This window comes from Diceros bicornis, chromosome 8 (assembly GCF_020826845.1).
Source record: "Diceros bicornis minor isolate mBicDic1 chromosome 8, mDicBic1.mat.cur, whole genome shotgun sequence".
Classification (NCBI taxonomy): domain Eukaryota; kingdom Metazoa; phylum Chordata; class Mammalia; order Perissodactyla; family Rhinocerotidae; genus Diceros; species Diceros bicornis.
Genome location: NC_080747.1, coordinates 77,596,198 through 77,618,311, shown reverse-complemented (window position 1 = coordinate 77,618,311; position 22,114 = coordinate 77,596,198). Strand labels below are relative to the sequence as shown.

Genomic DNA, 22,114 nt, shown 5'->3' with positions numbered 1-22,114 from the left:
CACCAATGCACTGCTTGTCCAGCCATGCTGAGGTGGCGTCCCCATACAGCAACTATAAGGATGTGCAACTATGACATACAACTATCTACTGGGGCTTCGGGGAGAAAAAGGGAAAAAAAAAAAAAAAAAGGAGGAGGATTGGCAATAGATGTTAGCTTAGGGCCAGTCTTCCTCAGCAAAGAGAGGAGGATTAGCATGGATGTTAGCTCAGGGCTGATCTTCCTCACACACACAAAAAAAGAACATGACATTGAAAAAGCAATAAAACGTTGGAAGCTTAGTCAAACTTAGGATTATGACGATTTGCCATGGTATTAAAAAATGCTCACCTGCAAGTTATACAACAAGAAGGTACTGTTCAAACTACTTTTGATAAATTTTTTACAAAAATAAAACTTTCTTAATACTTTTTTTCATTTACTTATACATTTATAACCAACGTTAATGTGTTGACAAAATTTTTAAAGGTCATGTAACAATCATTTTCCACAATGATTGTGATTATTTTGCACAACTTCAACTTGCAGTCAATTTTACGGTCCCACACTACCGTGAAAGCAAGCACTGTCTGTATAAACAAGCTATTTAAATAGAAATCTCCTGACTAACTATATACTTTGGTTACCCCCCAACCCATTTAAAATCATAATTACATTGGGGCCAGCCTGGTGGCTCAAGTGGTTAAGTGTGCACGCTCTGCTGCAGCGTCCCTGGGCACGGATGTTAGCCCAGGGCCAGTCTTCCTCAGCAAAAAAAAAAAAAAAAAAAACAAAAACAAAAAAACAAAAAAAGGGGGATTGGCAGATGTTAGCACAGGGCTGATCTCCTCTCACACACACACACAAAATCATATTATTGAAGCATCAAATTTTAGTTCAATTTACATGTTAATATTATTAATATTGGATCATCTAGTCTTAGTATGTCGTGTTATAAATGGAAAGAGACTAATGAAATAGATGGCCTTAAACTTGAAATTCCGGGCAGAGGAAGGACACAAAATGGGCAGCAAGTATGAGAGAGGAAGAAAGAAAAGGAAAAAGCAAAGCCCAGCTAAGGATGATCTTGTTTAAGAGGCTTTTTTCCTCCCAACAATGTTCTATTAAACGGGGAAAAAACGTTAAATACGTCACACATTATTAAGGATTGCACAGAAAAACAAAGTGATTTCCCGAGCACCTTGCTTCTTTGGATTCCACTTGATCGTTAGTGACTGTCAATACATGATAACAGGTTATACGTGAAATCACACTGCAAAGTGCTCTGCCACATCATCAAGGCAGTCTAAAGAAAAAAATCATCTTTCACAAAAGAAATTCAAATAATACTCTAGATATTGAAGGTAGTAACTTTTCTTCCCTCTTATGCATGTTCATTTTCCTCCATATAATTACATTTTGACAAGCTTTCCTGAAAATAGAATTTAGTAAAAGTGATAAATGCAATGCTTATCTAAAATTATGAATTGGTTCCATTTGTTTACAAATCATAATTCAAATATAAACTGCAACCACAGCAGGTTTCACAAGAAAATATTTTGCTTCAATCATATCATCATAATCTTTAGGTCACCTTTTTTCACTGAAGGACGACACATTTTATTATCCCATCATGTACCCAAGTTAAATGTCTCCTTGCTGAGCAAGTGAGCAAATGCATGAGAGAAGAGTGAATATGGATGAATCAGAGCAGAAATGGAATTGCATATTATATTCATAATCAGGAAAAAAAACCCCATACATTTTGGGAAGAGTTAAAAGATGTTACTCCAGTAACTGTGGCTTCATATGTTCTCTTTACTGATAATGGATTATGATGTTTATTGACAACAGTCCAATGAAGGGACTAATGAGAATACATCCTAAGTAATAAATTCCAGTTTATTGAGAAACAGACAAGCACATAATATGAACTCATTTGTGCTCAATATTATATTATAAGGGTAAAGGGAGAGAGGATTAGAAACTATTAAAAAGGGTGTGAAAATACAACTTAAAGATCACGAATATTTTTATTAAGCCCAAGACATAACAGAGGATTACAGGGAGAACCCAACTACAGTTCATTAAAGATAAAACTATGGATTTAACAACAAAAGAAATAACCTATCACTGAAGATACATTAATACAGAAAAGTTACGAGAAACCCATTATGAGATCTTAAAGGTAATATTCCCAACAATTTGACTGATTTGGGTACTGTGAAGCAGGAGGAGGCAGTAATAATATTTGAAGATTCCTTTTAGCCTCATTATCCTAAAATATACTGAATATGTTCCGTATACCTTCAAGATTGGGTAAATCCACCGAGTCATGAGTTTTCAGAGTCTAAAATATCTGAAGAATCACTTTAAGAGCTTCATTAGCCTTCTAACTCCAAAGGATTATATTACTTCAGCATCTCAGTGAGTCAGGATGCCCTGAAAATATAATCTCCAATAATTAACAAATCCTTGGTTTATAAATAAGTTTATTTATAATGATATTTACATAAAAAAACAAAACACATGAAACTCACAAGTTATACAAAGAAACCGATGTATAATAAAAACAGCAATATAGACTGACAGGCAAAAATTTAAAGAAAGATTTAATAAAGAGTTAAATATCAAGTAGACAACGTTACTTCTTCTAAGTTTCACTTTGTCACCCACACTGAATTGGAGTTGAACAATGGCTCTCTCTTCAGGAGGTCCTGTACTGGAAATTCTGGAAACTGGTAAACTATATTTTGGTAAGAGTTAAAGTTAATGACCTATTTCCATGCAGTACCTAATGCTGCCTTAATATGAAGTCACTTTCAGTCTGCTCTGAAGTGAAACAGCCTGTTACTATGTTCTGCCAGGCTAGAAAAATGTCACCAACATTTTGCTGACCTGTGGAGATGTGGCAGGAATCAACTACTATTCAGAGAGTTCAGAGAACTGCAGCAGAAGTGACTGGGCAACGGTTTCAAGAGAAGCAAAAGCCAGGAGAGGGAAATCAATGAAAACATGCACAAGAATAGGCAGAGTAATAATAAGCACAATTAGTGCAGTTGGGAAATGAACAGAAGGAATTAATCCATGGAGCAAGGTAAGGGCTTCTTTAGTTACTATTCACTGGAAAACAACTTAGTGCGTAGCCAAACAAATTTGTTTTAACAGAAGTACTTCAGAGGACCTGGGGGTGTTAGTATATGGAATGCCACCTTTAAATTCAGGTTGAGTTCTTGTTGACAGTGGTGAACATCTGCTTCAAATAGCAATAAAATGAACGCTATATCATCTATACAGCTGCATTGTTTAAACTAACATAATAAAAAAGAACTTCAAATAAGACCAGCAAAAACAAGACATAAGCATTGTCAAATAAGGCACATGTAAAAACCTACACACATTATCCAGTGAAAGACAATATATATATATATATTTGGAGGTAGAAATAATTACAAAAATACTGACATTTCTAAAGCATTAGCATATTTGTTACAAACAATCACCAACTAATTCCCATTCAGAAAACTGTTTTGTAAAATGATTATTCAACATCTTCAGGACTACACATTTGTGGCTTTTTTTGAAATTTTACATGTGAGCATCTGGAGAATTCAGTTAGTGGCAAAAAAGTTGTCCATACTATGAGAAATGTAATATGGAAATTATAAAAAGATATAAATGTTCATAAACCCCATGGTCATCATAATGTAAATGTCCTTGAGTGCACCAAGTTGACACTTTGTCAATCAGGAATTCACAATTCTTGCTTCACAGGCCCATGGACGTCTTTAGTAACGTGGCTATATCTGCCGGCACACTCCCTTCATCGCCTGCAGGTCAGAAAGTGGAGTCAAAAGTTTAATAAAATCATCTTATGAAATATATTCTTTCTGTCCAATTTTCTCTACCTTTGGTGACTTCCTAATTATCTTGCAAGGCTCAGTTTTCTTCAGTGCCACTCCCTGTTAAAATCCTTCCCAAACCCCTCCATACATCAGGGGTACTGCCTCTGTGTTCGTGGTCATATTACCAGCACCGCAATTGACAGGTTATGTTTCTGATTTGATACAGATAGTTTGGATCATATCCTATTCATACAGCACATAGTATTTACTCCTCAGGTTTGCTAAATACAAACATTTACGTAACAAACTGAACAGTGAAAACAAGGACAATAAAGCTCTCAAATCCCAACCAAACAGAAACCATTTCATCTACACCCTTATCTCCAGTCCAAAGACAAACTCACTGACTCAGACTTAACCACACATCTGAACAAAATTCTGAGTACAGGCTACCAGTTGAGGACTAAATGCCCACTGTAAATTACCCGTTCCTAATGTCTGCTCCATATTTCAATTAAAAGGGGCCCCAGTATCCAGACATTTATCCAGAAATTGTTCAGGAATTTCTAAGATGTGAAAACACCCTGTGTCAAGGTGGCATAGAACCTAGTCATCCTTGATTGATTCAGTTAATCACTCAGATTGTTTTTAGATGAACTGATTTATTAGTTTATAGTAACAATGGTATAGCTGGCAATTCATAAATATTTGTACATTCATAGCCATGAATAATTTTATAAATTAGATGTGGCTAAAAAGCAGCAAAACTAATTACTTTTCTCTCTCTCTCTGTCACACACACACACCCCCAGTTATAATCTAAAATTATGAGAGTACTTTTATCTACTCTTCTCCTATCAGTAAGAAAATATGTGTACAGGAACACAAACTGCTGCATGAACTCTCAGGGTACTCACTGACGCCCATGCCTCCAAGCTCGTCCACAGACTTGAATATAGCCCATGAAATCTAAAGTGACACTTGCCCTAAATTAACTGACACCACAAGTAAATAATCAGACAAATCCAGAACACAATAAGACAACAAGAATACACATCTACAAGACAACAAGACTCTCTAAAATCCAATATTACTAGGAATGCAGGGAGAGGAGAAAAGAAGGGAAAGGGTAAGAAGACTCTTCTAAATTTAAAGATACTAAAGATAAAATACAGTAAAATGCAATGTGTGAACTTAGATTGCATCCTGTTTTTTTTTAAAAAGAGCTATAAAAAATATTAAGGGGATAATTGGGAAAAATCCTAATATGGACAATATATGATAATATTTGGAAATTAGTGTTAATTTTCTTGGATGTAATAATGGTATTGTGGCAACTGAGAGGAATACGCTGAAATATTCAGAATGAAGTGTCATGTCTACAACTGACTTCGAAATGTTTCCTTGGGGAAAAAAAGGTGATGAAGCAAACCGTGAAATGTTCCAACTGTTAAATCATTATACTTTCATCCATAATATGCTTTCAACATTTCTGCATAAAAATTTCCACAATAAAAAAGTTTTAAAAGGTAGAACATTTATTAATATAATCACATTAAGGGAAATTAAAGAAAAACACACACACGCCCCCCCCCCCCAAACCCACACTCTTTATTCCAAAGCAGTGGTTTTCTGACTTAAGCATGTATCAGAAACACCGACCAGATGACTGAGTTTCTGACTGAGTAGGGATGGAGTTGGGCTTGGGAATTTGCATACCAAACTGGCAACATCCCAGGTGATGCTATTGCTGCTGGTCCAGGGACTGCACTTTGAGAACCACTAAGGCAAGTTCTAGAAACAAAAATCTGACAAGCATATCTGGGAGGAACTGTGGTCTTTAATCTTTCATAGGTCCATGGAAAGGGGGTCATACAGATTGTTAACATAAGGCGTATACAAGCTCAAGGGCAAATATATCTTTTGTTTACAGGGGAGAGGCACCTCACTGTGAGAGATGAAAGGAAGGGTATACATGACTCGCATCAGGTCAGTGTCAAATTATCTGAATGAAACCAGGGGCAAAGTTGAAGACAAAATCACTCTAGTTAAGAGATTAAATAAAAGACATTATTGTATCCTTAGTCTACCAAATAAAACACTTATTGGGAAAAACTGATATATAAATAGCCTTAACAAGACAAAGGAGGAAAACTTCCTGCAGAAGGAAGAGTAGTAACTGAGGGAAAACTCTTGATAACTACACGTTTTAAAGCAATAGCTGAAATAAGTTGCTATTTTAACAGATACTTGATGTGAAAATAACAGGTGAACTTTTTGAGACTAAACAAATTTATACAAATACTAATAATTTACATAAATTATGATCGGAAATGATTGAACATACACACCACCTCTGCTCTCCTCTGAAATAATAAAATACCATGGGAAAAAAAGTGGGGGGCATTAAAAAAAGAGAAAGAATAGAAGAAAAAGACAACAGTGGAGAGAGAGAGTTGTCAAGAAATTTTGGAAGATGAAAAGCAGATGGAACAATGGAAACTGACTTTAATAGAATAGACAAAGCAAAAACTTAAGTGCCTGCAGCTGAGAAATGCAAGAAGGCTACTTTACACTCAGAATCCCCTGCCCACTAAAGCTCAGGACATGGAGGTCATGGGTGCTGCTGAAAGGTGGGGGACACATGGAGCTAAAGACAGATTAAAGAGGTAGCACTCCTGAAGCCTGCCCAACAGAGCCAGCCACTGACCCCAGATGTACAAAGCTTTACTTTTTGGAAAATCTGAATCAGAGGAATGCTGGACATGGGGATAGCAGAGGACAGTGAAGCTGTTACGGAACAGGAAAATCACCTATTTGAATATGACAACTACCTCCTCTCCCTCGCTTCCCCTCAGCTCTGAAGGTGCCGCCAGTAGGCTTATACCACCTCTCCCACGAAACTCACTTCACAAGAGATGGCAGAATATCTTTCTGGGGAAAAACTAGCCCATGAGAAACGACCTACAGTTAAAGATAAAGACAGTTTGGAGTCTGATGATCAAACAGCTGAGTTGCCAAATTAACTAACTATGATGGTTCTATTTAAAGACACTGTTAGGATAAAATCTATGTATCTGGATATTTGCTAGCATTGCTAAAAGAGAATTTTAACCTATGTATTTAATTGCTTTACTAAATTCGAAAAGGTGCCCTAAACAAAGTAATCAGGAAAAAATGTTGCCTATTGGAATCTGCCCTGTGAGTTCACTCTATTGCTTTTGCAGAATAACCTGAAATTAGCAAGTTGCCATCTCCACACAAAGCCTAGTAATTACTGCTGTTTAAGTTATGATCAACCTACTCGTCCTCACCCTTAAAGCTCTAACTCAGTTGCTTCTTAGTTAAATTTTCTGTAATGCCCACTTCCCCAACCTGGGACAGCACCCCAAAATAAACACCATACGGAAGGACATGTACTAATTTTATCATCTCTCTCTCTCTCTCTGAAGAGAGATTAAAATGTATTGACCTCTTTATAGTACAGAGTGCCTAACACTGGCACACAGTAAATATTCAATGGAAGTTTACTGAATTGAAATGAACCATTAACAATATTAGGAATATCTTCATTTATCAGAATAATGATATAATTGCTTGTTTCCAATTAAATTTAACATTAAATAAGAAAAGCAAGATGCAGAAGATTGCATGCTGACTTGTATAAAAGGGAGAAGGAATATATATACTTATTTACTTCTATCTGCATAAAATAACTGGTCATGCACTAAAAAAAACCCTAATATATCACCTTTACGGGGAAGCTGGGTGACAGGATGGGAAGGAGGCTTTTGTCTGCCCTTTCGTATCATTTGAATTTTGAACTATGTAAATGAATTACTTTTTCAAATATATATATATAAATAAAAATTTTAAATATTAAACTTCAAAAATTATTCTTTTCAAAAGGTGGAGTGGAGAGTTTTCTTATTTGAGGGTTCTTTCTAGTACCCAACCACTTTAATCTGAGATTATTAAATTTTTGAAAAAATGCATTTTATTGTACTCTATTGTAATAAACATTTGCTAGTCAAAATGAAATTAATATAAATATTACATAAGTTAATATTATGCCATGTATTTTAAATCTTTGGATTCATAAATATTACGTATGTAGTAAGTAAATCATAAAATTGTGGATAAAATTACAAATCCAATTTTAATTTATTTCTAGGATGTTTTGGTGTCAGAGATAAGAAATGGAAGAGAGAGAATTTTCCAAAATCAATGCACTTATATCAATTCTGGCAAAATGATCTTGGTTACTGTAGGACTTCTGAAATGAGCAAGCTTATCTTCTGCCATGCCATTCCTAAACTGTACGCCAGTTAAGGATGCAGACCATCTTTGTTATCCCCTTGCTACTGCTCATTTGACAGCTTTTTAAAATTTTATTTTATTTTATTTATTTATTTGTTTGTTTGTTTGTTTATTTATTTATTTATTTTTTTGTGAGGGAGATCAGCCCTGAGCTAACATCCGTGCTAATCCTCCTCTTTTTGCTGAGGAAGGCCGGCTCTGAGCTAACTTCTATTGCCAATCCTCCTCCTTTTTTTTTTCTTCCCCAAAGCTCCAGTAGATAGTTCTATGTCATAGTTGCACATCCTTCTAGTTGCTGTATGTGGGTCGCGGCCTCAGCATGGCCAGAGAAGCGATGCCTCGGTGCGCGCCCTGGATCCGAACCCGGGCCGCCAGTAGCGGTGCGCGCGCACTTAACCACTAAGCCACCAGCCCGACAGCTTTTCATATAAATAAATACTGACGTTTCTGCTTACAACTTACCTTCATCTACTGTGGTCATATCTTGTTCTAGTTTCAATTTCTGCTGGTTAATTTTTAGCATGGATTCTTCGATCGTCCCTTGGCTTATTAATTTTATAACTAGTACCTCTCTAAAGAAAATACAAGATATGTCCATTGGTTACTTAATATAAAATTATTTGGATACATATAAACTATATAAATTTAATAAGAATAATTTGAAAATTGTTAACAAATACATCCATAAATTCTCCTTTTACTCAAACTACTTGGGATGGACATTTTCTGAGCACCCCACTTTTAAACATCCTTTCCTACTGATCTAAGAGAAGAGAGATATCTGTACTTTAAAAATTACTGGTAAAACTATATTACAACAAACAATTCTGGGTTCAGATAGGTATCCCATTTTAGAAAGGAACATGCTTTGCTTATCAGGTTCCAAGAAATGATCAGTACAAAAAGTAAGGAAGTACAGAAAAGTACAAAGATTACATGGGAGGTTTTAGTCCCACAATAGGTGCTGACAAATATTTGGTTCATAAATGAATAAATCAATGTCTTTTGGAAATACAGTAAAACACTCCACAAAGAAAACAATGATTGTCTGCAGTTTACATGTGAAAGTAGAGTTGAATTATAATAATTTTTACCTCTTTATGGTCCTGTTACCAATGTCAAAATTAACCTTTACCTAAAATATCTACAGTTCAAATAATCTGTTTTCTAAAGGGTAACAGGGTAGCAACAGCGTGTATATTACCAAGTCTATCTGGCTCTTAAATGGTCTAATAAGCAAGTCTTTTCAATTACTAATCTTTTTGAAAGGGGTGGACCATTGATAATACTTCATTTTCATTAGCTGCAGAACTATTTCAGGTGGGGGTAGGAGGTTATTTTGTTTTAATTCCTAGAAAATGAATAGGTTCATGGTGGAGCTCACATTCAACACTGCTGGTATAAAATACATCAGCAGCTATGTTTTGCTGAAAATATAAAAGGGCATCCAACAGACTATATTCTAATATTGTATACAAATTAAACTGGCATTTAATTAAAAATAAAGTAAGTGAAAACACTTACTTAGTCTGGCCTACTCTATGGCATCTATCTTCTGCTTGCTTGTCATTGTAAGGATTGCAGTCAATATCGTGAAGTATAACAACATTTGCTGAAGTCAAGTTTATTCCTAGGCCACCAGCTTTCGTTGACAGCAGAAACACAAAGATATCCATATCGGTATTAAACTCATCAATTAGATGGATCCTATAAAATAAATATATTAGGTTAAATCTCACTAAAAGGTATATGATTAAAACTGAAAACAATGACATCACATAAAAAACAAACTTGAAGATATATATACATGCTCTTGGCATTATAATGACTTTTCCTGAGGCTATTTTATTGAAAGATTTTCCCAATTCACTAACTTCTTTTCTATACCATTTATCTCCCTACTAATTCTTACTTTAATTCAACTATTCAAATTTGATTAATTCCTAAAGGACTATTTTGAGCTTTGTTTAATGACTTCTGGCTTATCTAAATTCTTCATATGGCTTTTCAATCTTTAACTTTCTCAGAGGTCTGTCAGCTGCTACTCGTAGACATTATACTGATGAGCTACGGATCTCGAGATCAAACCACATCAGTTAGCATGACTTTTATCCTTACTCTAATGCAGGAAAAAAGATAATAACCCAAAAGATATAATGCAGTTTAAACACATTAGAAAAAGCATTCCTTTTTCTTTTTTTAAGATAACCTTCTTAAACCTTTGGGAATTAAAAAAACAAATAACCAAACTTAGTCAATTATCCTTAAAACATGAAAAGCCCAAGATTTTAAAACAATGTTGGTTTAAAGATAAGGTGCTTTAGACTTTGAATGATTTTTAAATTGGAAAACACTAATAAGTACACAATTCTAATAGCTGTTTCAAAATATATTTGTATGCAACTCAGACCAACAAAATTAAAAGAAAATTTTCCTCATCTTAAGGTAATGATTTGAAGTAATCCAGCATAAGACTCAAAGCAATAGAATTCTATCAAACGCTCTAGACATTTAAAATTCTAACATTTATTCTTATTTGAGGGTAAGGTAGACAGATTTAAGTGAAGTATACCAACCTTTCAGAAATCTGAGTCTTTCCATCTAATCTGAGGTACCTATGCTGATGATGTTTTAAGAGGACCTCTAAAATATCCAGCATCATGGTAAATTGGCTAAATAATACAACTCTATCACCCTGTGAAAATACACACATGGATTAGACACATGTAAAAATAAAATTAGATATAAATATCTAATGACTAATTCTTTAATAAAAATCAAGTAATCATAGCTATGGTAAATTTCTTGTTTTAGATTATGTATAAATAAATTACCTTAACTTCTAAACTTCAGACCTAAAGTGTAACTCTCAGTTTTGACTTTTAAGGATAGTAAAGAGAATAGCTACAAAAGTACTATTTGGATTGTGATCTTACAGATTTAAGCTATTTCATATATAAACTGTAGGACTACTTAAATAACTATTTAACATAGTATCTTCAAAATACTAATTTTGAAGCAATCATAGGGATTATCACCTATGAAATAATGACAAGATTTCTTTTAAAAAGATGTATTCTACTAAATTTTTCTTTCTGAGGTTCAATGGACAAAAAAGTAATTAGGAAAACATATGCCCAAATACATCCAAAAAATGCTCAAAACACTAGTTTCTAGAAGAATGTAGAAAAGACACAGGCTAAAGCTTCAGGAAAGTCAAATCATGCCAGAATTGTTTTAAAGCAGTTTAACTAGGTGGGAAAATACAAAAGGAGTAGCATTCTTCTTTAATACCTTCTGCTTCAACTCAGACAAGATGCGTCCTAAAACTCGGAATTTTCCAGAATCTAAAATCAAGTCCATGTCTAACTGGAAGTTATTAATGTGTCGATACTGTTTACAAAGTACATGTAATTCAAAGTCTGTCATAACTTCCATATCTTCAAAGATCAGGTCAGGGTTAGCCTCACAATGTGTAGGTTCCTCAAAACAAAACAATATACATTTCAAAATAAAGATAATTTATAATATGATCAGAACAATCTAATAAAATTGTTCACATTTGATAAAATACATAATCCTAGAACATTTCAGAGCAACAGATTTAGCAAAGAAAATTAACATTCATTTTTTAGGTATAATAAAGGGGGGAAAGTTCTTATTGTTTTAGAGATAACATACTGAAATATTTACAGATGAAATAATGACTAGAATTTGGTTCAAAATCATCCCCGGGAGGGTTGTAGATGAATCAAGAGCAGTGTCACTGCAGATGAGAACCGTAGAAAATGAGTGAAGGTTATATGGCAGATGATTTCATTATACAACTCTCTCCACTTTTACATGTTTGAAATTTTCCATAAATTTAAAATAATATAAAAAAAATTTAAAAAGCAAATGGTTGCTTTCAACACAATGTATCTATAAGAAGAAATGAGGGTAGGTGCCACAGGAGAATGAGGCAAAAATAAAGAGTAATGGCTAAAACTGTAGACAAAATACAATAGAGAAGAAACCAAATGAAGAAAATAAGTAGAGAAAAATGACTCACTACCCAGGACATAAAATCTGAGAGATCTTTCTGGTAAAAAATAAATAAAATAAAGAAGTATGTTATAGAAGTCTAGATGAAGAGCTGGCAAACTTATCCTGAAAAGGGCCAGACAGTAAATATTTTAGGCTCTGTAGGCAAAACGATCTGTTTCAAAACTATTCAACTGTGTCCTTGTATTGAGAAAGCAGTCAGACAACACAGAAACAAAAGGGTGTGGCTGGGTTAGAATAAAACTTTATAAAAACGGCCAGTGCTGTATTTGGCTCTAAGGGCAGTCTGCTGACTCTTGATGTAGACTGTTAGGCTGTCTTGGCTCTTACGTCCCCCAAAGTATCTTGAACTTTGTGTTAAATTATTTTCCTTAAATATCTGGTTCAAGGGTTAATATGCTCACTAGGTTTGACGATCTGATTTTTAGTTCAACCATTTAACCTCATGTATAATAGTGTTAATAAAGCTCAACGTTAGCATAATATGAAATCCTTACCTTTAGCATAAGCTGAGACATTTCCTTGAGTTTTTCAGCTGTGTAATATTGGCGATGTAATAAAGGATGATTGGCCATTTTTCTCAATTGCATCATGACATTGCACATTTCTGTGTTTTTTTCTGTGATCCAAAGAGTACACATTAAAAAAATAAAACAAAAACCAAGCTGATAGCTGTTTGTTGAAATATATCTCAATGCAAACAAAAGTTTTAAAATCATTTCTTCAAATTCCAACTAATTTAAAAACATGAGCAAATCCTACTATCACATGACTAAACAAAATGCAGCCCCAGTACAGGACTATTTTTCACATAAAATTGTGAAAATCAGATTATACCCATGTTATTGATAGATTTTTTCAATCTGTTGAAGAGACCCAAATAGAGTTGCTCCTGCTTCTCTGACATTGCACACAACTCAATTTGATCTTTCTTGGGAGGTAGCTGCTTGAGAACCTGAGAAAGAAAAACAGTTTAAGCAGATCACGCAAATAAAGAGGACAACAGATTTTTAAAAAACAATCATAATAAAATATATGTAGATAAGAGTTACCTCTTCTTTTACTCTTCTGAGAATAAATGGTTTTATAATTTGTTTTGCATGTGCTATTCTCTCCTTTTCATATATACTTTGCTCATCTGCTGATTTCTAAGTAAAATAAGAACATATCCTTTTAAAAATTATTCATTTCAATGATCACAAGAACAAAGTTACACAACACGAAAATCTCCCTCACTACAATCTGAGTTATTTTCCCCAGAAACTCAATTCATCCTAGATGGAACTTCCTATTTGAATTCTGGACTATAATCTACTTCTTAAAGCTCCATGCATATTGTGAGGTTTTGTGGTATGTAATCGTGAACCCTGCTGAGGTAATGCAATTGAACTGTACTAGGCTGGTGTTCAGAAATCATTAACTGAGGTGTCATTACTGATTACCTAGATAACTTGCATGAAAACAAGCGTGTGTGTGTGTGGAAGGTGGAAGGAGGTGGGGGGAAAAAGTGGGGGTGGGGAGAGAGAGAGGTAGAAAACTTGTATTTATTTGTGGAAAATGGCCCCAAAAGAAAGCTAGAGCAGGTGATGCAAATCATGTGGTCTCAAAAATGAGGATAATTTCCTAGTCAAAACCTGTTAATTTTGGAGAATTAAAGAAATGGACTTCTAAGACGTGAAGGAGTTCTTCAATATCCTATGATCTGCTAGGCCATCCAGTGGGAGGAAATATGTTAGTGAAAGCTAAAAAGGCAGTTAATTTGCAGTGAAAGAGTATCACAGAAAATTCTTGCACAATATATGTGCCTTGGGAGAGAGTCTAGAATCTACATAAACATTGCTGTATTGGAAAATTTGGGAGTTCTTGAAGACTATACTATACTTTTTTAATCAATAGGGAGAAAATTAACCAGATTTTTATTCTAAATAGGATTTCTTTACTAGAACTTTTAAAAATTGTTACTTTCCTATTTATGGACTTCTATTTCAAAACATATTTCCCATTATAGAAATTTTCTGGATATTCTACCTTTGCTCAGTTCTACAGTTTACCTATTAAAAAAACGCTACTAATTTACTCGACTAATTTTAATAAAAAAGAAGACACAATGCTCAAACCTTCCCCACATATTATATATCTGAGCTCTCTACTAATTTAAAATTGTCACTCTTTAGAAAATTAGGATATTAAAAACCCAAGCTTTTAGACGTTAATTATTGAAGTCACCAATTTATTTTCCATTTTATTTTGGCTGACTTTCCAACTCACCCAAATAAAGGGATATCAACTACTTAAACTTATTTCACAGTGCACATGCATTATGAAAACAAGAAAACAGAGACAAAATAGAAAAATGGCCCAGGTGAAACACAAAATGTCCTATTTTGGAGAAAACATGAATTTATGCTTACTGTCTTAGAAGAAAACATTCTTCGTATTTCACTGGTGCTGCTACTAAACATGTGTGGCATAACAAAATTCAACAGTGACATAAGTTCTAAGAGATTATTCTGTACAGGTGTGCCTGTGAGCAGCAAACGATTATTTGCCTGTGAATGAAGGTAAAATTTAGATTAGTTTTTTTTTTAATAGCCACATTCTTTTGTCTACCCTCTTCAGTGGGGAAGAAAAAATTAAAACCATTATTAACAATGTAACATTCTGTGATGAAAGATTAGTAATTTAGAAAAATTATCTATTGTAGTTTAAGGTAGAATGTAAAACTAATGGTTTCATTTTATAAGGAGGTAACTTGTGTCCTCATATCTCTTTTATGAGTTAATGAAAGAAGAGAGATTACAGTTGATATTCATAAAGTTTATCATATAGAACAGGGGTTGGTAAATTGAGGCTCATGAGCCAAGAATGGTTTTTACATTTTTAAAGTGTTTAAAGAAAAAAGCAAAGAACAAGTAACAGAGGTTGAATGGCCCACAAAGCATGAAATATTTACTATCTGGTCCTTTGCAAAAAAACTTTGCTGACCCCTGATATAAAATACAATATACATTAAAATACATAATCTAAAATTTTATCATAATTGGAAAAATTCACAGAACACTCTCTTACATTAATTGTCATAAGGTGCTGGTAGCGGATGGAGCCCATATTCTTCAGCATATGGCCCTCATCAAAAATTGCATAATTAAGTTTCAGCCGTCGAAACAGACTACGGTCATCAGAACTGCTGATTGCACAATTATACCTGTCACCAAAGAAAAAGAAATCTCTCAAGTTATACTGCTAAGAGCCTGGACTCCAGTGAGATTTAATGTTTTGTAAAATTATTTTTATTTATACATTTCTAATAGCTAGTATCTAAAAGATACCACCAGACACAGTTGTTGCTCAAATAAATACTGATGTACTTGTATCCAATTATCATTGCTGTACACTGTAACCAAGGTATACAAGTTGCAATATGTAGTTGAAAGAAAATGTAAATGTTATACACACCTAAGAGGAGGTCAATTTGGGGACAATTTATATGTAATCTGCCATTGTTATACACTTTGCTCGTGAACTGTTTTATTTTACACAAAGCCTAAACATTTCTGTTAAGAACATAACACTATTGTGTTAAAGTAGTAGAGTACATCCAAGAAGTAACAGTTAATAGCAGCTAGCAGTACAAGACTATATTTGAACATAGAGTCCATTTTATTAAGACAAATTTGGGACAAATTCTTTTAATCATGGCCTCGTAAAGAAGTCAGTAGAGAGAAATAATAACCAAATACTGACAGTTAATATGAAGCCTGAAATAACTTATATAATAGGTGTAACATGAAAGCATTAAGTTTTCTGCTAGATATTTATGACCAATAGTTACTACCAAGTAATGATTAACTTATTCAAAGTTATATTTTCCATCCTTACTTCTATTCTAACTCAAATTTTTCATTCAGAGAGATTTCATTGTAAATTATTTAGTAGTAACATTTGTTTACAAGTTAGTAATATTATCAATCATTTTGGTAGGATATCTTAAATTTTACTTCAAGTTTAACTGAGAGTCTTATTATAAGACTAGGCTTTTCAACCAAGCTACAAGAACCCTTTTATAACCACTGTCAGTCATCTAATGTATTAGCAAAATCTGCTATCTCGGTGTTACACACCACACTGAAAAATGCCTGAATCCTCAACATAAGTCATTCCATTACATTTCTTGCATTGTTCTTAGCATAAATTTTCTTTCGTATTGCTACTAATGGTTTTAAAAGATTTTTTTTAAAATTGGGGAGGGCTGCACAAAATTTTTTTTCTCAATACTTACGTGGTCACAATTACATTGTATTCTTCATATTTACTATGAATGTTATACCTAATCTGTTTACGCTCTTCTTGAGAACCTAGAATTTAAAAACAATAGACACATACTGATTGTATTTTACTGTATATGGATTTAAAGAAATTTCCAAAGTTAAAAGCAAAATGACATATTCTTACCATAGTAACAGAGCACCTTTAAAGTGGGGCACCATAAATTAACTTCCCTTAACCAGTTATCTGTGAAACAAAAGAGATATTACTTGCATCTGCCACAATAGGGTATGTGTGTGTAGTGAAATGAACACTGAAGTTTGACAAGTTATACCCAGAAATTATTCTTTTATAAAATAATACAAGATGACTTTTTAAAATCACAGACCCTTCACAATTTTACTCCTGATGATTAAAATGATTATGAGGTGGCATCAAAATGAATGGGAGAGGACCAACCATTATATTTACAGATGATTATTAATTTCCAATTTAAAGAGTTTTTTTGTTACGTCATGCATATAAACATTCTCTTATTCTAGTCTACATCCAATCAATTGAGAAAGAATAGAACAGTAATTTGAGTGACAATGAACTGCATACTTTCTGACTCAATAAATGTTTAATTACATATTTAAAAGCACTTAGAAAAACTCTCTTAGTTACTCATTAAAGCAATTTAAAAGTATTACGAAAACAAAATAAAGATCTTATCAAATGGTCCTTGATCTACATTTGATTTATTTTCTTTTAAAAGACTTTCAGTACAATACAATCAAACACACATACATACATGAAGGGGAAAGTGTATGGAGACCATAGAAGTTAATATTCACCTCCACAAACTAAGAAATCACACATACATGCATGGTTTTTCTTCTCCCTATATAAAACACTGTACAGTCAAATATGGTTGTCTACAGTATTACAAACCTATGGTTGATGCTGGAACAACAATCAAATGAGGACCTTTGTTACCCTCCTGATAGAGGTATGCCAGGAATGCAATGGCTTGAATAGTTTTTCCTAGGCCCTAAAATTAAAAGTTTAAAAGACAATATATGAAATTTAAACATAAACAAAAAACCAAATAAATACTGGAAAATACAAAAGAAAAGACAGAATTTCTGGTTTTATTTGATTCCCCATAATGCAACTCTATGAGAATTTCTACTGTTCTTAGTTCTCAATGACAGATAAAACAGATTGTAATCTCCAAGTGACATCACAACTTAGTTAATAAGCACGATGTATCTTAACTGCTAGTTAATACATGACATACACTGGGGCTGGCCCCACGGCCTAGTGGTTAAGTTCAGCACGCTCCGCTTTGGTGGCCCGGGTTTGGTTCCCAGGTGTGGACCTACACCACTTGTCAGCAGCCATGCTGTGGCGGCAACTCACATACAAAATAGAGGAAGAGTGGCACAGATGTTAGCTCAGGGACAATCTTCCTCAGCCAAAAAAAAAAAGTGACACATTACTATGGAAGACCTTTGCATTGTATATAAAGGATATGATCTTGGTAACTGTTTATATAAAGCAAACGTTTAATAAACACTGGACAGACTGAGCACAATGTTCCAATGACTAACTAGAATTGAATATATGCCTATCCTATTACCCAGCAACTCCACTCCTAATATATTTCAAGAGATATGAGATCATATGTCCACAAAAAGAGGTGGGTAAGAATGTTCATAATAGTTTTATTATAATAGCTAAACACTGGAAATAACCTATATTTTCATCAACAGGAGAATGAATAAATAAGTTGTAGCAGATTTATACTATAGACTACCACACGCGAATGAAAAACACCAACTACTGACACATGTAAGAACACAGATGAATCTCAGTAACTTTATGATGCACCAAATGAACTAGAAACAGAGTATATATGGTATGGTTCTACTTATATAAAGTTCAAAATCAGAAAACATTAATCTGTGGTGACAGGCATTAGTGGCGGTATAACTACTGAACAGGAGGTTGTGGGAACTTTTTGGGATGATGGAAATGTTGATCTGGCAGGTAGTCAGTCACATGGGTGTACATATATGGAAAAAGTCACTAAGCTGAACATCTGTGCATTTTACTGCAAGTAAATTATATATTATAAGTATTGCTTTTTTTTTTTATTTAAAAAAAGGCTATTGGGGTTAACTCCTCAGGGGAGCTATGTATTACCAACTGTTATGAACTAAATTGCCCCCACCACCCCTAAATTCATGAGTTGAAGCCCTAACCCACAAAGTGACTATATTTGGAGACAGGGCCTTTAAGAAGGTAATTAAGGTTAAATGAGGTCACAAGCATGGGGACCCAATTCTCCATCTTAAAAGAAGAGAAAGAGACACCAGGGATGTGTATGCACAGAGAAAAAGCCATGTGAGGACACAGCAAGAAGGCAGCCATCTGCAAACCAAGGAGCTCTCTCAGCCTCAGGAGAAACAAAACCTGCCAACACCTGGATTTCAGACTTCCAGACTCTAGAACTGTGAGAAAGAAATTTCTGTTGTCTACACCACCTAGTCTTTAGTATTTTGGTTTAGCAGCCCTAACAGACCAAGATAATAACTTATCATAAATATTGCGCTTTACAGGCTACAAATATAGTTTCACATAATGTACCTCATTTGATACTAAATATAACCTTTGATGTAGAAATTAGCTATTTTTAATTAATATTAGCTGGAGATTAGGTCATTTGGTAAGGATCAGACAGCCCATGAAAGGCAAAGTTGGGACCCAAAACTCAGATTTAATTCCCAAGTCAAGTTTTTCACAACTGTAATGTTCTATATTCTACATCTAATTTCAGTAACTATTTTGAAATCCTACATATATTATTCACTTTTCTATCAGATAAACAGCATCTTGTTTTTTGTTTTTTTTTTTAAGATTTTATTTATTTATTTTCCCCCCAAAGCCCCAGTACATAGTTGTATGTCATAGCTGCACATCCTCCTAGTTGCTGTATGTGGGACGTGGCCTCAGCATGGCTGGAGAAGCAGTGCATCGGTGCGCGCGCGGGATCCGAGCCCGGGCCACCAGCAGCGGAGTGCGTGCACCTAACCGCCAAGCCACGGGGCCGGCCCAACAGCATCTTGTTTTAATGATAGTATGATGTATGTGTGGGAATAGTGTTAAAGTACTAAAGATTACTAGAAGCTAACCAGGGAACACAGGTCATTTTTTTTTTGTTAATTTTTATTTTAGAAATCTAATACACAATGCAATACATATATAGTCAATAAACATTTTCTCCACTGAACATGACTCATTTTTAATAAACACTTTAAAAATAAAAGTATAGCTGGAAGAAGGAAGTTAAGGTTAGATTGAAGATCAAGTTTCTAAGTGACAATATCTGGACTACCGGCTGTAATCAGCTTCCTAAGATTAGCTTCAAGCAAATGTGATTTGGGAAAGAAAAGAAACTCCCAGACGTTCAATAAAAGTAAAATGGCAGACATGATGATGATGATGTTGCTGATAAATGTGTGGGTTTATTTACTGTCAAGGACAGGTATCTATGATAAATTTTAAAGGCAGCTATAGAAAAGCCCATATAATACAATCATTTAGTTTTACATATATATGTATATGTATGTATGTATGCACACACACACCTGCAGAAGAAAATAACTAGAAAGATATACACCAAAATAGTACTTATCTTAAGGTGGTAGGATTACAGGTGATTCTGACTTTTTAATGTATTTTTACATAATGTCTAATGTTTTAAACACGTATATTTATTAATTTGATAATCTGAAAGACAACAAACCCATTTTCATTTTGGGGAGAGGAGTGAGGGGGCTAGAGCTAAAGCAAGCAATATAAAACTGGGAGGGGTGAGAGGCATTATAAGAGACGGAGGTGAGAGCAGTAAACTACAGGGTCAAAGCAAATTTTAATTTTTTTTTTATGTCTGTTTGGTTTTTTTTTTGTAAGGAAGATCAGCCCTGAGGTAACATCTGATGCCAATCCTCCTCTTTTTTCCTGAGGAAGATTGGCCCTGGGCTAACATCTGTGCCCATCTTCCTCTACTTTACATGGGACACCTCCACAGCATGGCTTGACAAGCAGTGCGTCAGTGCACACCCGGGATCTGAACCTGGAACCCCGGGCTGCTGAAGCGGAGCGCGCACACTTAACTGTTGCACCACTGGGCTGGCCCTGAAAATTTTAACATTTTAATGACAGCAAGGATGTCTCTCTCTTTTTTTTTTTTTTTTGGTGAGGAAGATTAGCCCTGACCTAACATCCGTTGCCAATCTTTGTCTTTTCTTTTGCTGAGAAAGATTGGCCCTGGCCTAACATCTGTGCCTATCTTCTTCTACTTTATATGTGGGACGCCTGACACAGCATGGCTTGATAAGCGGTGCATAGGTCCACACCTGGGATCTGAACCTGTGAACCCTGGGCTGCCAAAGCGGAGCGCATGAACTTAACCACTACGCCACCGGACCAGTCCCAAGGTTGTCTTTTAATGACAAATCCTAGAAATAGAGTACTACTTACCATTTCATCTGCCAAAATGCCATTAAGTCCATGTTTATGTACCAACGCCAGCCAATTCAAACCAACCTTCTGATAGGGCTTGAGTGACAAGCTGGTAAAGAGAGAGTTACCAAGTATTACAGATTTATACTTCAGTAGTTTTATCCACTAGTTTTCTTACATAAGGTTTAGGCTTACAATGCACACAAAAACTGAAATACCTAGGTCTAGTCTTACCTTTTAACTTACTGTTATAAGCTGTTTACACTTACTTTAAAAAATGAGCCCAAAACATAATACATATATCTTATCTTCTCAAATTTTATTCTTTGTTGATTTATTTCTTCTGGCAATAAGAATTACAAAAAATATTTCCATATTCAGTCATAATGTAATATCCAAATTAACTAATTCTGTAAATGATCAGAATACTAACTATGATAACATATTACTAATATTACTAAATTGTACTGTACTAATTTGAATTTTAGCACATTAAGAAACAAAGTATTAGGATACAAACACAAGTATAATTCGCTACTTTGTCAGGCTGACTTAAACACTTTCTGAATGAATGCCAATCACCTCTAACGTCAGTGGTATGTACGTTTCTGGAACGTATGTATTTTTCTGGTATGTGTGTGTGTATTTATGTTTGAACTATGTATAAATGTAAATTTGCCAGACATCAATGAACATCAGCGAGCAGAAAATACCGGGCAAGTGTCAAAAATGTTATTTAATTTGGAAACACATACACACACTAATCCCTGGGAATAACTTGTTTGCAAAGTATTATGGAAGGGTGATAATGGACACAAGCAATAGTTTTTTCCAAATGCTCAAGTGGTTAAAAACAGTTATTTACTAAACATCTATTAATTACAGATACACAAAGTTATCATTTTCAAGCATCACCTCATTTAATCTTTTAACATCTGATAAAGGTAGCTATTGTCAGTTTAACAGATGAAAAAACCTGAGGCTCAGTAACTTGCCTGAGGCTGCATGGCTACAAAGTGTTCCAGCTAAGATTTTAACTCAGGAAGTCTATCTCACTAGGAAGCCTTTTCTCATATTCACTAGGACAGCACACACCCTATATTAACATGAAAACCCAGGACAAGGTCACACCTCTCATTCTCCAGCTTT

At 34.4% G+C, this 22,114-nt stretch overlaps 1 protein-coding gene across 4 annotated transcripts in view; it reads right to left on the bottom strand.

The window, feature by feature from the left end:
* Positions 1–2,450: 2,450 nt before the first annotated feature.
* Positions 2,451–22,114, bottom strand: part of SMARCAD1 (SWI/SNF-related, matrix-associated actin-dependent regulator of chromatin, subfamily a, containing DEAD/H box 1) — a 77,426-nt gene continuing 57,762 nt past the window's right edge. For all 4 annotated transcript variants that reach the window (XM_058547514.1, XM_058547516.1, XM_058547518.1 and 1 more), the window contains exons 11-24: positions 20,984–21,074; positions 17,387–17,486; positions 16,640–16,699; positions 16,467–16,542; positions 15,257–15,392; positions 14,599–14,736; positions 13,240–13,335; positions 13,025–13,142; positions 12,685–12,806; positions 11,438–11,626; positions 10,720–10,838; positions 9,668–9,850; positions 8,606–8,715; positions 2,451–3,808 (exon numbers count right to left, since the gene is read on the bottom strand). In XM_058547514.1, coding sequence (XP_058403497.1) covers positions 3,747–3,808; positions 8,606–8,715; positions 9,668–9,850; positions 10,720–10,838; positions 11,438–11,626; positions 12,685–12,806; positions 13,025–13,142; positions 13,240–13,335; positions 14,599–14,736; positions 15,257–15,392; positions 16,467–16,542; positions 16,640–16,699; positions 17,387–17,486; positions 20,984–21,074 — 1,600 coding nt within the window. In that variant the 3' untranslated portion in view covers positions 2,451–3,746. The remainder of the gene's footprint in view (positions 3,809–8,605; positions 8,716–9,667; positions 9,851–10,719; positions 10,839–11,437; positions 11,627–12,684; positions 12,807–13,024; positions 13,143–13,239; positions 13,336–14,598; positions 14,737–15,256; positions 15,393–16,466; positions 16,543–16,639; positions 16,700–17,386; positions 17,487–20,983; positions 21,075–22,114) is intronic.